The following is a 16158-nucleotide window of genomic DNA, read 5'->3' on the forward strand; positions in this document are numbered from 1 at the left end:
AAAGGTAGGTAACGTTACCGACACTGATAGGCTATAATGTAAGCAATAGTCGTTTTCTCTTATTTATCCCTTGTCAATAAATTAAAAACTTGTGGAAGTTCATGTTTGTAGTTGTCATAACACTTACCAGTAAGGAAAATTGCATTAATTGATCTTAATTACATTAAGCTTACAGTGGCTAACAGTTTACATTAGCTTGTAATTTACTGCATACATGTAAGATTAGTTCATTGTCCAGTAGCTTCTAGCTTTCAAACAAAAGCAGTGCAAAATATGATCAGCAACTACAACAAGGTAAATGCTACCAGCTAATGAGCTACCACATGATATGCAGTAAACTGCAAGTGAGAAAGGTTAAATAGTACTGTAAACACACAAGCTACAAGGCTACAACCAACATATGAAAAGTCATAATAACACCCACTAACAGAGTTAAGGTAGGTGTAAGTGTGTTAAATGGTCAACAGTTGTCAGTTAAGACCATGATGAAGAAACTACACCACTGCACAGTTACATGAAGTACCTTCATGTTACAGTATGCTTAAATATACTTGTGATACAATTCTAATCTTACCAGGACAGGTTTGATAACTACTGGACTAACATAAAGCTTTCTACTTCTATCTGCAGTCTTTATTAACAGGTTATGTACCGCAGTCATTTAAAGTAGCTCTGATAAAACCTCTTCTGAAAAAACCCACCCTCGATCCTGAGGTCTTAGCCAACTATAGACCTATATCTAATCTCCCCTTCCTCTCCAAGATCCTTGTGAAGGTAGTCGCTAATCCATTATGTAATTTTCTACATAGGAATAGTTTATTTGAGGACTTTCAGTCAGGATTTAGAATGCATCATAGCACAGAGACAGCACTGATGAAAATTACTAACAACCTTCTAACTGCTTCAGACAAAGGACTTGTTTCCGTACTTGTCTTACTAGATATTAGTGCTGCATTCAACACTATTGACCATACCATCCTGTTACAAAGACTGGAACATTTAGTTGGCATTAAAGGAATTGCACTAAGCTGGTTTAAGTCCTATTTCTCTGATCGATCTCAATTTGTAAATGTTAATGATAAATCCTCCAGGCACTCTAAATCAGCCATGGCGTTCCACAAGGCTCAGTGCTTGGACCAATTCTATTCTCCTTATATATGCTTCTTCTAGGCAATATTATTAGGAAACACTCAATTAACTTTCACTGTTATGCGGATGACACCCAATTATACCTATCAATCAAGCCAGACGAAACCAGTCAGTTAGCTAAACTTCAAGCATGCATTAAAGATATAAAATCATGGATGACCTACAATTTTCTGTTTGTTAAACTCAGACAAAACTGAATTTATTGTGCTGTACCCTAAACACCTCCGAACCTCATTATCCAAAGATATAGCTACTCTTTTGATCAGGATATACGCCCACTTAAAACAAACCTCAAGAACAGCCTTTTTTCATCTTCGCAACATTGCATTTGTTACTTCCAGTCTAGACTACTGTAATTCCTTACTATCAGGTTGCTCAAATAAGTCCCTTAAGACTTTCCAGCTGATCCAGAATGCTGCAGCGCTTGTTCTGACAAGAACTAAGAAAAGAGATCATATTTCTCTTGTATTAGCTTATCTGCATTGGCTTCCTGTAAAATACAAGATTGATTTTAAAATCCTTCTCCTGACCTACAAAGCTCTAAATGGTCAAGCACCATCATATCTTGAAGAGCTCATAGTACCTTATTAACCCACCAGAGCACTGCGCTCCCAGAATGCAGAGTTACTTATGGTTCCTAGAGTCTCTAAAAGTAGAATGGGAGCCAGAGCCTTCAGCTATCAGGCTCCTCTCCAGTGGAACCAGCTCCCAGTCTGTGTTCAGGAGGCAGACAGAAATTCAAAGCCAGACTGTCATGGCGGCTGTTCAGAATACGATCTCATATTGTACTAAAATGGTTCACTGAAACATGTTTCTGAAAACATTTTAAGCAAATCTGTCTTCATTTCAGCTCAACAAAGGTCAGTTTAAAAGATTTTCGTCAGATTTTTAGAGACTCTAGTCACGCTCATTCCGCTCCCCAATTCCGAGAACGCCGACAGCCCCCCAGACTGACGACGGCACGGGACACACCGAACAGATTCAAGTCACTGACCTCGCCAGACGATTTTCGGCCCTGTGTGTCCCGGGCTTAAGAGTAAACTTAAAACTCTCCTCTTTGATAAAGCTTATAGTTAGGGAGTGAGGAGTTGCAGCGTTCGCCTAGACCAGCGGGGGAGGGTGTATAGCTTCAGACACGGCACCCCTTCTCTTCTCTGCTTCTCTTCATAGTCATCAGATTCATCTACCAACCTTTATAGAACTGGCTCAGGTTTGCCTTACACCAGATCTAAATGATGCTGTTATAGTTTTAGACTGCCGGGGGACTTCCTTCCTTTGACACACTGAGCTCGTCTCTCCTCTCTCTTTCCATCTGTGTGCATCCATGTCCCAGAAATGCTTGTTACTAACGTAGCTCTAGGGAGCTTATTCCCCGGAGTCCTTATGTTTCTTTCACCCAGCAGTTTTGCTTGGATTAGGGTGTCACCTAAATCATAGTTGCATCTGTCGCCGTGGTCCTGCTCCGCGCCCTGCTATGCCCTGCTACACCCTGCTACGCTCTGCAGTGCCCTGCTACGGCCTGCTACGTCCTACTATGCCCTGCAGTGCCGTGCTACACCATGAACTACTACAACTACTATTGTGACTATTATTGCCACTGTTCATCACACCCCCAACCGGCACCGTCAGACACCGCCTACCAAGAGCCTGGTTCTGTCCGAGGTTTCTCCCTGAAAGGAAGTTTTTCCTCACCACTAAATACTTGTTCTTGGGGGAATTACTAGAATTGTTGGGTCTTTGTATATTATAGAGTGTGGTCTAGACCTACTCTATCTGTAAAGTGTCTTGAGATAACTCTTGTTATGATTTGATACTATAAATACAATTTAATTGAAGCAACACCATCATCGGCAGCTGAGTCTGACCGCTGCTTCATGTTGAATATACTTGTGTACAGTATATAGTAATGTTTGAATAAATGTTATAATAAAGACACATGTTTCGTTAATGTCTTTTTAGAGCTTGTATACCTAACAAGTTTTTAAAACAGGTAGCATCTGAATATAATTATTCAGTTAGAAGTTTCCGGTGTCCAAGTCATAATTTTATTGAAAAATAGACATTGAAAAACAGTTTATATTATATACACACCCAAAAACTTAAAGACACAGACAAACCAGTTAATTTTATGCATTTATGTTTTGAATGCCAATCTCTAATATAGCAAATAATCTATTCAACATCTCTCTTTGGCCTCAGTCTCTCTGCTCTCTTGTCTTTTGCTTTCCCTCTCATCTCTACCTTCTGGTGATGCTAGTGCAGCGTTTGGCCCTGGTTTGTCCTCTTGGATCGGGGCAATCAGACTGGTGCAGACTGCCCTAATGCCTCATCCATGTTGGCAAACCAGGGTCAAGTGATGCTGTGGCTTTTCCATCCTCAGTGACCGCCATTGTTTGTTCCTTAGTCCCTGTTAAAAGACAACAAACACAAGAAAAGATGTTTACCGTTATGAATGCTATAATGGAACGTTATACTTTTTACATGGGAAACTACTCATACATTTTAGCTTTCATTTAATGTCGACATTGTTATTTTTTTAACGAGATGTCGGATATTTTGTTGAAATATCATTACACATGTCCATCATAAGATTAACGGGAACCTGTGGTTAACTGTCTTTTCGGAGTTAAACTCCACAAGCACACACACACACACACACACACACACACACACACACACACACACACACACACACACACACACACGGGGGAGAGAGATATACCCGTTTCTTTTCAGGAGACTTGTTTAAATTATGCCATAGGCTATAGCCTACATTAGATTTAGTATTTAGTTCATATTTTTGGTGTATTTGTTTTCTGATTTATTAATAGTTGAGTTTCAGTCTGTATGATAAATGAACAGTTGTACATAAAGTGGTAACATGCTATGTATGTAGACTAAAGGGGAAGACACCAACCTTTATAATTTGAATTGCTAATTTCCATCTGTTGTCCGTGGGCATATACAGTGCACTACAATAATATAGAAATGATAATTCCACATAACACTAATAGGAACACATAGGACACACCAGTGCATATTTATTTTTTTATTAAAATTTTTAATTAATTTAAATTTAAAGCATTCCACTCTTTTGGTGTTTGCGCTAAACCATAAACAATAAAATTAATGCTCAATTAGTTTTATTTTTCAATATTATTGCAATAGTTGTAGCATTATGAGGTTTTCTTGTCCGGAGATTGTTTTAATACAAAGTGGTTATATTGTTGTGGTTTTTATTTCTAGCTGGTATTTTGGAGCCCTGCAGTTAGCCTCTGTGCTGGGAGTGTTGAGCAATAACTGGAAGAACACATCGTCTCAAACTGTTAACAGCGTTTTCTGTGCTTGTGAACTTGCAAGTTCATTCTTCCAAGAACAACCAGCAAGAATGTTCTCCCCAAGAACACAAGTCCATTCTTTGCATTCTTGAGATTGAGAAACACCCACTGTTTGTCTACTTTCCCGCCTGTGTGATCACCTGCCCCAGTCTAATGTGTTTCACCTGTGTCTAATTTTCTCCCTGCCTCCCTTAGTATATATACCCCCCTTCTCACAAGCTTTAGTTGCCGGATTGTCTTAAACCTTTGTGTCTACATTCCAGCATTCTTCTTTTGTTTCCTAGTAAGCTTTTGACCCGTTGCCTGTTTTGACTCTGCCTTAGCCTAGCGATTTTGTACCTCTGCCTTCCCTGACTTCTGCTTGTTTTTGGACCTTACCCTTGGATTCTGTTTTGGACATTGTTACTTGGTTTTGGAAAACCCATTTGAGAACTTTTACTCTGTCTGGAGTCATGCATTCGAGTCTATACTGGTTGTGCCCTGATACACATAAAGAGGCACTACCATATCCCTGGCCTTGATAGAGCTGTTATAGCGAATAATTATTAGTGGCCTACTTACATATCCAGCTAACGTAACTAGCCTACATGAGCAGTTATTTTGTGTTATGTTAGTGTCCACCTAATGAATGTAGTTAACACCCACTCTTATATCCATGTTTTGGTCTTCTCTGACTCCTATGAAAAATGTCTAACTTTAGTTGCTACATGTTTGACCATCTTCACCATCTAGTTGCTAACTTCTTTATCTGACTTTGGTGCTGGGTGGATTTAATAGATCTTTGTTGCTCTTAACGGCTGCCACAGGGGTTGAGAAGTGGCTCAGACTGAACTATACAATGTGTAAGTAATAAAACCAAAACAATGAGTTAAAAAAAAAAAAACTCTGTATAGCTGTAGATTTGGGTGTTTTTTGTTATTTTGACACTAATTAGCCTGTCCTTATTTAAATTAGTTTCAGTTCTTCCGGTACATTGCTGGCTATAAATTAAAAAAAGAAGTTGCTTTCCTACCATACATTTCTTAAAGTTGTGAACACACGTCCACATTTTTGAGGATATCATATGGCAGAGTTACATAATGCAAGAACAGGCATTTTGGCCGTGGAGTGGGAATGAAAAATGGTGCAATTCCAACTTTTACAAGTCAGTGTACCATTAAAATGATTTTGAAACTGTTAGTAAAAGTTGCATAATTTTGGGGCATTTTTTTTATATAGGACAGATTATACTTTTAAGGGCAGAGAGAGAGGGGGGAATGAGATGCATCAAAGGTGCATTGAGAGGTAAACCTCTATATATGGGCACCTACTCTAACAGGTGAGTTACCCAGGTGCCCAACCAACTACCTTTTTTTTGAAGATCTTAACTGTTTCCTACCTGATTGTGGTATTGATCTGTTATCTCAGTAAGTTCAGACAGGTCTTCATCTTCAAACTCATACAAACTGAATTCATTGGTCAACCTGAGGAGCAGAAGGAACACGCAATCAAAACTAGCTTGTCTACTCAGCATGTGGTTAATTTTGTGATAATAAAATAAGCATCAGCTGTTAGTGGAACAGTTTTATTTCTGCCTTTCCATGTCATATTATCGTAAGGATATGTATTCGTGCATGCACAGTCAGTTTCCAAATAGTTTAATATTTATGTAAAAAGACAGATCGCTACACTGCCTTTACACATTACTGTACCAAAGCCGGTCTACGGAAAGCCGTTCCACTCCCTATCCAGCCCCATTGTACCGGATTTTGGTTGCAGTTCCACCAGAGTTCCACTGGGGGTGATCGCGGTCCAGTGCAAAATGAATGGGACTCTATGGAGCTAGACGGCTAAATGTGTCTCTTTCGCCTGATTGTCGTTGAGAAACCTCAGATTTGATTGTAGTTTTTGCAAGTTCAACATGGGTTATAGGTCGAAAGTTGAATGAACGAGTACTTATGTCATTTTGATTTCTTACAGGGTGAGTTGTCTTTAAAACATTAGCAAACCTCTTTCTAGCACGTATATAGACAGGGAGAGCCTAACCTGTCAGCTGTGTTGTCGATGCATTCATTAGGCACTGGCCTGTGAGCGCCCCCTATATGGAACTCTGGTGGAACTGCAACCAGTTCAGAAGCCGGACGAGGGAGTGGAACTTCTTCCTATATTAGAAATTCTTTGACTGTACTATGCCAGTGCTGACTTCTACAGTACTATTGTGAATTTGTGACACCTACACACTCTCCAGCTCCTTCATGCAGTCAGGGAAACATACCTTCATGTACAAGCAAGCTCACCGACATGATAAAAAAACATGATGAAAAGCTATTTTAACAGCTTTCGTCTAAAGAAAAGCTTAAGCTTAAAAAACACTTTAAAGTGAAGGGAGACCAACGCCTAACCTAGGGGATTTTTAACAAAGGAGGGGCAGAAAACTATTAATTCCTTTCAGCAGGCCCGCCATTAGGAATTATGGACAGGGGACAGATTTTCTAAATTATGGGAGTCCTGTGTACTTTTTGAAAACCCACTGGCCTTCCTTTAGAGTAAATGGTGCAAAACAAAGAATTGGCTTTCTGGGTGTGCTACACTGAACAGGCAGTTCCGTTTCCCATGTTTGCTGTTTGGCAGCACCACCAACAAGATCTGGACTAATGCAGGATATTAGGACTTGAACAACTTTCCCTGTGCGTTTTTCCGAGCACAAAAAGTCGGTGGTCCACATTCAGAGCCAGATTGCTCTGAAAAGATATGGCCATAACAGAATTGACCTGACTTTAGATAACGGCGGCTGAGTGTTAGCATCCACAAGAAAAAAGTCTCAGTATGCTGTATGTTTCCTTGATAAACAGGAGCTAGCTTGCCATGGGAACAATGAGAGTGTAACTATCATAACCAGGGGAATTTCATTGAATTGCACATGATAGCCAGCAACGATGCTCATTTAGCCATCTCACTTGGCGTCATCTACAGTGTTTTCTGCTTTCACTGATGTCATACAGTGAAATTTTCAAAGAGACAACGCATTGTTCAGTGTTCTCCAGACCAAGGTGAGGGACATAGGATTCTGGGGTCTCATTTATAAACGTGGCATACGCACAAAACGGCTGAAAATGTGCGTATGCCACTTCCCACGCAAAGGTTGTGATTTATAAAAAACAAACTTGACGGGAGAATGTGCGGTCCTCCACGCAAACTCTGACCCATGCGTATGCACATTTTGGAGACAAAATTGGAATTGGTGACGCAGATGGTGAGGTGGTGAACTGAAGTCAGATTGCAGAGAGTAAATGGGAATAAGATTACTTGGAATATTTTCTAGTATTGATGCCTCACGCACATTCTTTCACTCCATATCATCCACATTACCATGAAGATGAAATCCAGCAGAGTTATTTGCGCTTGTACTGCGTGATAACTGTACCATAAACACCTCCAACTCAAATCTTAAATAAAGATTTGTTCTTAATATTTAATCAGCGCTGTCTCGCCGTCACATTGTCCGCTACAGAGCGCAGGAGGAGGGTATGGCCCGACTGCATGGAATACAGGATAGCATCAAATACCCTACCATTAGATAGCTGCAGAACACAGTGTAAATAACTAAATATCTGTCTTTAATATGGTGCATATATCATCAAATGTCAAAAGTCTAGAAATACAGCCGTTAAGCTCTCGTGCAATCGTTACCCTTAAATTTCCTCGTTATCAGTCCGAACTTTAATACTGTTTGTGACAAAACCTGCATGAAGAAAAGTGTGTTTGCCTATTACACTTTATTTCGTCTTCAAATTGTATCTCGGGGTGGGGGATACCACTAGTTGATGTTGTGTTGACAAGGTGTTAACAATCACAAATTGTTGTAAACATATAAATACTGTGTAATGCTGCATGATGGCAATGCTGGCCCTACAAGAGGACTACGCTAATGGAAGAATCAGGAGAAAAAGAGACTTCAGAGACCATGACGATGACTGCCTAATATGCCGATTTAGATTCTCTAAAGCTGAGCTCTTGGATCTATGTACTGAATTGGGTCCAGTAGAAAGGGCAACACGCCGGAACCGTGCCATCCGGCGCCATCCCGGTCCAAATACAGGTCCTTGCCACTCTGAGGAAACCAGCTGTTTCCAGAGGGAAATGTCAGACAGCTAAGTGTTGTTTTTTATAAATATTATATATGATCTTCAACTTTATCACTAAGGCTTGTTTGGATATAATATATAGTTCTGTTAAATCTTATTATAAACGTCTGGTACGTCTGTTTTTTTTTATGTTTATCCGAGATGTAGTCGGAATAGATGTGTTTTTAGTCTTTGGCGGAAGATGCGTAGGCTTTCGGCCATCCTGATGTCAATAGGGAGCTCATTCCACCATGTAGGAGCCAGGACAGCAAACAGTCGGGATTTCGTTGAGTGATTAGTTGTCCCTCGCTGTGAGGGGGCAGCAAGCAGGTTGGCTGATGCAGAGCGGAGTGGGCAGGTTGGGGTATAGGGTTTGACCATGTCCTGGATGTACCAGGGAACAGAGATTTGTAAAATGTTGTACATGGTTAAAGATTGCGATCTTGTGTTGTAAGTTAAGTTTATTTTTCTCTGGAGCAGCCATACATTCTCTTCTTAGAAAATTCTCCTTGCGGCTGGGATTGAGGCAGAGGGACAGTGTGGTGTGGTGTGATAGCTAGCTAATTCTTCTTTTCATTTGTGGTCTGATAACCATACAACCAATCTGGGGTAACAACGGTTTTACACCTGGCACAAGAAATATGGGTTTTAAAATCTGGGTAGACAAAAGCAAAAATCACAAAACTGTATCTCTTTCATAATAACACTCATGTCTTTTGAAGATTTGAGACAAAAGTATGACATTCATTTGAAATATATAATGTATATGTAGATAAGCCACATATCCAAGACATATAACTCCCTAGCTTTACCTACTCTTTGGGAGAGTGGAGAAATTGCTTAAACAGCTGTCAGACATAAGGGATTTTAACAACAAAATTGAAGAAAAACAAGAGGAAGGGAATTCTGATTAAACATGAAGAATCAATATACCATTTCTCGGGGAGAGGGTTTTTGTTCTTGTTCAATTATATATGTGTATTTTCTGTAGGTTCTAAATATATATATATATAAAAACACAATAAAAAATTGATCTAAAAATAATATACCATTTCTCCCACTGGTCCTCCCACTTCTCCACATCCTCAGCAGGGTCCATCACAAGTAACAACAGCATGGACTGGGCGGGGAAGAGGGGCTCAGCAGCCTCTCTGGACGGAGCTAAATTTGGAGTTCTCCCTGCGTCCAAATGTCGTAAGATCTACGTCCTAGGTCTACGCCATTTCTTCTGAGCCTGTCTCGGTTTTGGGGTCAAGTTGAGCCAGTACTGCAGCTACAGCTGGTCTTGGGTATACTGAAGCAGAAGACGAGGAGCTAGTGCAGAGATAGTCCTGGGTCTCCGGGGGCAGCAGACCTGGGATAATTGAAGAGGTGGTCCTGGGTCTACTGAAGTAGCGTTCCAGGGTCTAATGAAGAGGTGGCTCTGGGTCTACTGGATCAAAGGTCCTGGGTATATTGAAGAGGTGGTCTTGGTTATACTAAAGAAGTGATCCTGGATCTGTTAGAGGGGCAGACCACTACTGAAGAGATGGCCCTTGGTTTCCTGTTTATGTTCTGGTTTGTTGGTAGATGAAAGAACTCTTTCTTTCGCTGTGTCGCTGGTCTCAGCACAGTAAGGCAATAGCATGCTTCTCTGTCAGAGAAATCCAGTGAATGCCCTTGTTGCCCTCCCCCCTCTCTTTCTCTCTCTCTCTCTCTCTCGGATAGGGACAGCTGCTATAGTCTGATCGATCAGAGAGCCATTAACAGCCATTTCCACAAAACAACTCTGCATATTTCTCTCTCTCTCTCTCTCTCTCTCTCTCTCTCTCTGTTGGGTTTGTTCTTACAGCTTCTGTTGTTCACTGTGAATTATCAATAACACTGTTGGCAGGTACAGGACTCTGGGTGACTTTCACAAGTATAAATTATTTTTATTAAATAAAAGTAGCAGTCATGCTATTAACCTTTAACACACCACAAGAAGAATGTTATTTGTGTGGCAGTTTAGCAGAACCCATGAACATTTCTGTTGCAAAATGCACATGACCGAATTAACCCATTAGAGCAGGGTTTTTTTTTCAACATCACAAGATCTACCAATCCCAAATCCCATTCTCTGTCCCATGATGAGTTACATGAAGCTATTGTTATACAGCAGGTAAATTTTTCTTTTCAGAGAAGGTAGTGATTACCTTAATGGGATCTTTGGCATTGGGAGGAGGATGCACGTTTCTCATAACCAAGTGTGTAAGAGCTAGTGGCAAGTCTCAGGCAGGCGGATAGGTTTGATAGTTTGAATTCAATGGGTGTCACTTTGACACCAAATCCTCCTCCATTATTATTTCTAAAAAAAAAAAAATGATGGTGGGGGCAGTGTCGACTACTGCTGCAAGCCTAGTGTTAGACTGTTGGAAAAACATTTCAGGTGACTACCTCTTGAAGCTCATCAAGAGAATGCCAAGAGTGTGCAAAGCAGTAATCAGAGCAAAGGGTGGCTACTTTGAAGAAACTAGAATATAAGACATGTTTTCAGTTATTTCACACTTTTTTTGTTAAGTACATAATTCCATATGTGTTCATTCATAGTTTTGATGCCTTCAGTGAGAATCTACAATGTAAATACTCATGAAAATAAAGGAAACGCATTGAATGAGAAGGTGTGTCCAAACTTTTTGCCTGTACTGTGTGTGTGTGTGCATATATATATATATATATATAAATAATATAGTGACAACCAGCAAAGTTGCAGGCAGCTGACCTTAGCACCACCAGACCCACTCCACACTCACACACACACACACAAACACACACACACACACACACACACACACACACATTTCAGTCACACAGTCGCAGACTATGCAAAAAAGCATACAGAGCTAGAAGTAAGTAAAAAAACTGGCTTGCTCCCCGACAGCTATTTTCGACACAGTTCACACCAACAACATTTAAAGAATGTGCTGCACATGAAATGTAATGAATGATTTTTTTTTTTTTTTTTTAAAGCATAAAGACCCACAAAAAACATGCACCATCGCAAAAAGCCACACAACACATGCAGGTCCACATTACAACAGCAACAGGGTTTTTTTCTTACTTCGATTGACTCAGTGGGAAACCTGACAGTCTTTGTTATCCACAATCCTTTTTAGGTCTGATTGTACTCAGTTGTGGCCACTCGAAGCGACTCTTTCACTCATTTGTCACTAGAGGGGCTTTCAAACAATCTGATTCAGCAGTGAAAGGGTTAATGAGGAAGGTGATCTTTCCTCAGGTTGCAGGATCCTTCCATAAAAAACTGCTGCATTATTTTTTATTTTAAAATAATTGGCAAATGTATTGGCAGATGCATTCAAATGCTTTTTTTTTTTTAACTTATCTGAAATGTTTCAAAAAGTAAATAAAAAAGGTTCGCCACCCCTGCAATAGTTCATCATCTCCGCGGAAAGGAAGCCCACTTTCACTCTGAAATTTAATGACAGTAACTATATGCTTCAATACATCCTTCCAGTACTGTCCTTCTGCTTCAATTTGTCTCCCAAGAGAAGCATCCACAGTTCCCTGATGCAGTGGCGTAACGAGCCAACCCCGGGCCCAATATCCACGAGTAGGCTACCATGAATAGGACAGGATTGGATCATAGAGACACAGCATATAAGAGATGAGATGACTGACGAAATCAGGAGTAGCCTACGCGCACACCACAAAAACCAAAAAACACTGGTGAATGTGCACCATAACACATGAAAAAACACACAAGGGCAGTCCCTCCAGGATTTTGTGGCCTTTTTTTTTAGATTGTTGCCGCCCAAAATGCCTGATTTCGCAGGAGCTTTTGTAAAAAGTTGCGATAAAAGTTACGATGTCTTTTGTATGTTTGTTGTAATGAAGTTGTGGAAGACAGTAAAATATTTTAACAATTTTTTTTGTATAGTTCTTTAAAAATAAAAAGGAAGCTTGTTTTGGGGAGAATAATAATTATTACTATTAATTACTGTGGGCTGAAATTTCCTAAGAACCTTACCAAAAAGGCTCAGGATGCTGCAAATGTTGGTATAATATGAAAATGGCTGGTGGATTTAAGACAAAAAATAATTTATTGAATGAATCAAATATGAACATATCTGTCACTGTCAGTGGCTTGTTGATCTTTACATTGTTAGTTAATTTCCTATCCTGGGCTGGGACACACATTCATACGGTTTGATAAAGTACTGGAGTCTCATTTGTAAACGTGGCATACGCACAAAACAGGAGCGCAGGAGGAGGGTATGGCCCGACTGCATGGAATACAGGATAGCATCAAATACCCCACCATTAGATAGCTGCAGAAAACAGTGTAAATAACTAAATATCTTTCTTTAAAACTGTGCATATATCATCAAATGTCAAAGTCTGAAAATACAGCCGTTAAGCTCTCGTGCAATCGTTACCCTTAAGTTCCTCGTTATCAGTCCGAACTTTAATACTGTTTGTGACAAAACCTGCATGAAGAAAAGTGTGTTTGCCTATTACACTTTATTTCGTCTTCAAATTGTATCTCGGGGTGGGGGATACCACTAGTTGATGCTGTGTTGGCAAGGTGTTAACAATCACAAGTTGTTGTAAACGTATAAATACTGCGGTGACCCCCGTGCTTAATGCTGCATGATGGCACTGCAGGAGGACTATGCCAATGGAAGAATCAGGAGAAAAAGACACTTCAGGGACCATGACGATGACTGGCTAATATGCCAATTTAAATTCCCTAAAGCTGAGCTCTCGGATCTATGTACTGAATTAGGTCCAGGAGAGAGGGCAACGCGCCAGAACCATGCTATCCCAGTCCAAATACAGGTACTCGCCACTCTGGGAGCAACTGGCTGTTTCCAGAGGGAAATGGCAGACAGCTTGGTGTTTTTTTTAAATAAATATCATATATAATCTTCAACTTTATCACTAAGGCTTGTTTGGATATAATATAGTTCTGTTAATACGTCTGGTATATCAAAGCTGTCCCCGAGTGCCGTAATGCCTGCCGTTTTGGACATATTATTAATAAATGTAATTATAGATCATGTTTTCCTACACTATGCAAGAACAGGCCAAAATTATAATTCAATTTGTAGCAATTCCTGAACGTCTGAGAATTTTTTTGCTTTTTCTCCGCTAGTCAACTGTCAGTGTCATTTATCAGCATTTATGAAGTGCTTTGCATTGACTATTTATGGTTAAAAATGGGCGTGTACAGGGCGGGATAAGAGGCTGATCCACGTACGCACGCTTGTAGGTAATCTCTGCTTTATAAAGGGAACATTGCTAACAGGTGTGCATACACACACGGTTTTATAAATCTGAATTTTTTTTGGCGTACGCCATTTTGGTCTTTTGAGCGTACGTACACTTATAGTAAGGATCCATCGCACAGTTTTATAAATGAGACCCCTGGACTTTAACTTATGATTGCACTTACAATAACGAGCGTCGCTGTCCTCAATTTAGGTCATCCTCAACCTTCCAGCGCTGCCTGGAAGGCACCATTGGGGGCAAAAAACACAGATAAACGTAATTGTGTGCGTTTGTGTGTGTGTTTGTGTGTGCGCGCATGTCAGTCGCGGGGGGAACGGAGCAGCAGCTTTTAGAGACTTTATAGTAAAAAATCGGTACAGCGTACATTGATGTTAAAATGTATACAGGTTGGCAGAACGGTCTGAAATGTTTTGCACGGTCTTTCGCTGTACGTTTGGTTGGTAAATGGGAGATGTTCGAGTCACACACGTGTCTCGTCCATGGATGTATAGAAAGCCGAAGTCACGCCCTTCTACTTCCGGTCCATGGGACCTTAATTCGGAAAAAAATATTAATGAGAGTCAATGGAGAGATAATCATTTTTTCATCTCATGGATGACGTCTCGCTGAAGCTACGATGTCTGTGTGTATCGTACCGGGGATGTAACATTACTCTAATGAGCAGAGGATCTTGCTGGTTCTTTTGCTTATATGCTGAAAACACTTCACTGGATAAAACACATCAGGTAAGATAACGATACGTGTGTTGTGGAACAGAGCTAAGCTAGCAAGCTAGCGAGCAAGCCGAGCATCAAGCTAGGTGAGGTAGATTGTGTAAGACGGGAGATGTAGTTCACTGAGCGGTTTCACACAAAACTAAGTGGTACTACGACAAAGCTACGGCTTACTGAGACTTTCTTCGGTTGAAAATTTTTTTTTATTTATAAATTGACGAAAATCATATTTGTAATCCCTGGCTCAATTCAAACGGGATCAAAAAATAATTTGCTTCTCCCTGTTCACTGACGTTCATATTTTTTCTGAGTTAAACATACAATATGTAACTTTCTGCCGCTAGGGGTCTCTCAACCAAAACAATGGACGGTAAAACTGGACTTTTGATGACGTTGGGAAGTTGCGTGGAATTATGGGAGTTTTTAGTGTTAAACACCTTCGCTGCTGATAGAATCCATCAGTTCACAGACGAGTTTACCCATTCAAGTTTATTCACATTACGTTTAGTAACGTTTAGTAACGTTTATTCATGTTATTGTAATAAAATAGCTGCAGTTTCCCCAACATAATTACGTTTTTCTTGATTAGATTTGTATTTGTAGCTGACCAGTTAGCTAGTGAGCCAGCAAGCTAACAGTAGCCAGCAGCTAAAAATATATTTCACAGATCAATGTCACCTTTTGGATGGTTTCAACACCGGGGCGGACGGGGTTTGTTGTAACGCCAGCTAGCTACTTAACGAGGCTGAGAGACGGGTGTGGGTGGGGATTGTCGGGGGAATCTCCGCGACAGTGAGCCAGGACGTTCGATGCCTGTTGTGCAGCAGCAGAACATCTCCCAGCTGCCCGAAATTATCTCCCCTTCATTTTTCAGTAATCTTAACTTTTCGTTTTGGTGCTTAACCCACCTTTTGTCGGGTTAATTTAGCTAACCGTAAAGACAGCTAAACGCGAAGGATGGAGAAATTCGGCAGGGAGGAGATTTTCGGCACATACACCGGTAGCGCTACGGACATGTAGCTACCGCTATGGATGGCCGCTGTTGTGACTCGGTGCTGGGTCTAATATAGTCTCCCAATGTTTAATTAAACTGCCGTTAGCGTCGTAAGCACCAGGCACTGGAGATAAGTTCTGGCCGGGGGGTTGCTGTAATGAAAGTAGCTGGCTGATAGCTGACTGGGAGCTAACGGTAACTAGCTAGCTATATGTCCCAGTTGTCAGCTGTCATCTGTTGAAGTTAAAAAGTTAAAACCCGGTTTATGTTTGGAAAACAATGTTTAATGGGGCCTGCAGCTAAATTCAATCAAGTAACTACACTAATCAGCATTTGACTACCTCACCCAAAACCTAGCTTCTAAAGAATTGATCAGGTCATGTCTGACATTTAGCATATGAAGAAGACTCATTGTCCCCACAGGAAAGGTAACTATTGTTTCTGGTTTTGGGGAGCCACTCCCTGCAGGGCCAGACGTGATTAGAAAAAAGGAAATGCAAACTCTGTAAACTTGAACAGAATCGGCACTACCATGTGAAACGACATTTGACTGTGACCTGGGGTAAACCTAAAATCAGAGGTGAGTCTTT

General features: G+C 40.6%; 1 protein-coding gene across 1 annotated transcript in view; it reads right to left on the reverse strand.

The window, feature by feature from the left end:
• The window catches only part of mapk8ip1a (mitogen-activated protein kinase 8 interacting protein 1a), a 54786-nt gene extending 45097 nt beyond the window's left edge, over positions 1–9689 (reverse strand). The window contains exons 1-2 of the mRNA XM_028584483.1: positions 9640–9689; positions 5866–5950 (exon numbers count right to left, since the gene is read on the reverse strand). Coding sequence (XP_028440284.1) covers positions 5866–5950; positions 9640–9689 — 135 coding nt within the window. The remainder of the gene's footprint in view (positions 1–5865; positions 5951–9639) is intronic.
• Between the last annotated feature and the right edge of the window lie 6469 nt (positions 9690–16158).

This window comes from Perca flavescens, chromosome 8 (genome assembly GCF_004354835.1).
Source record: "Perca flavescens isolate YP-PL-M2 chromosome 8, PFLA_1.0, whole genome shotgun sequence".
NCBI lineage: Eukaryota > Metazoa > Chordata > Actinopteri > Perciformes > Percidae > Perca > Perca flavescens.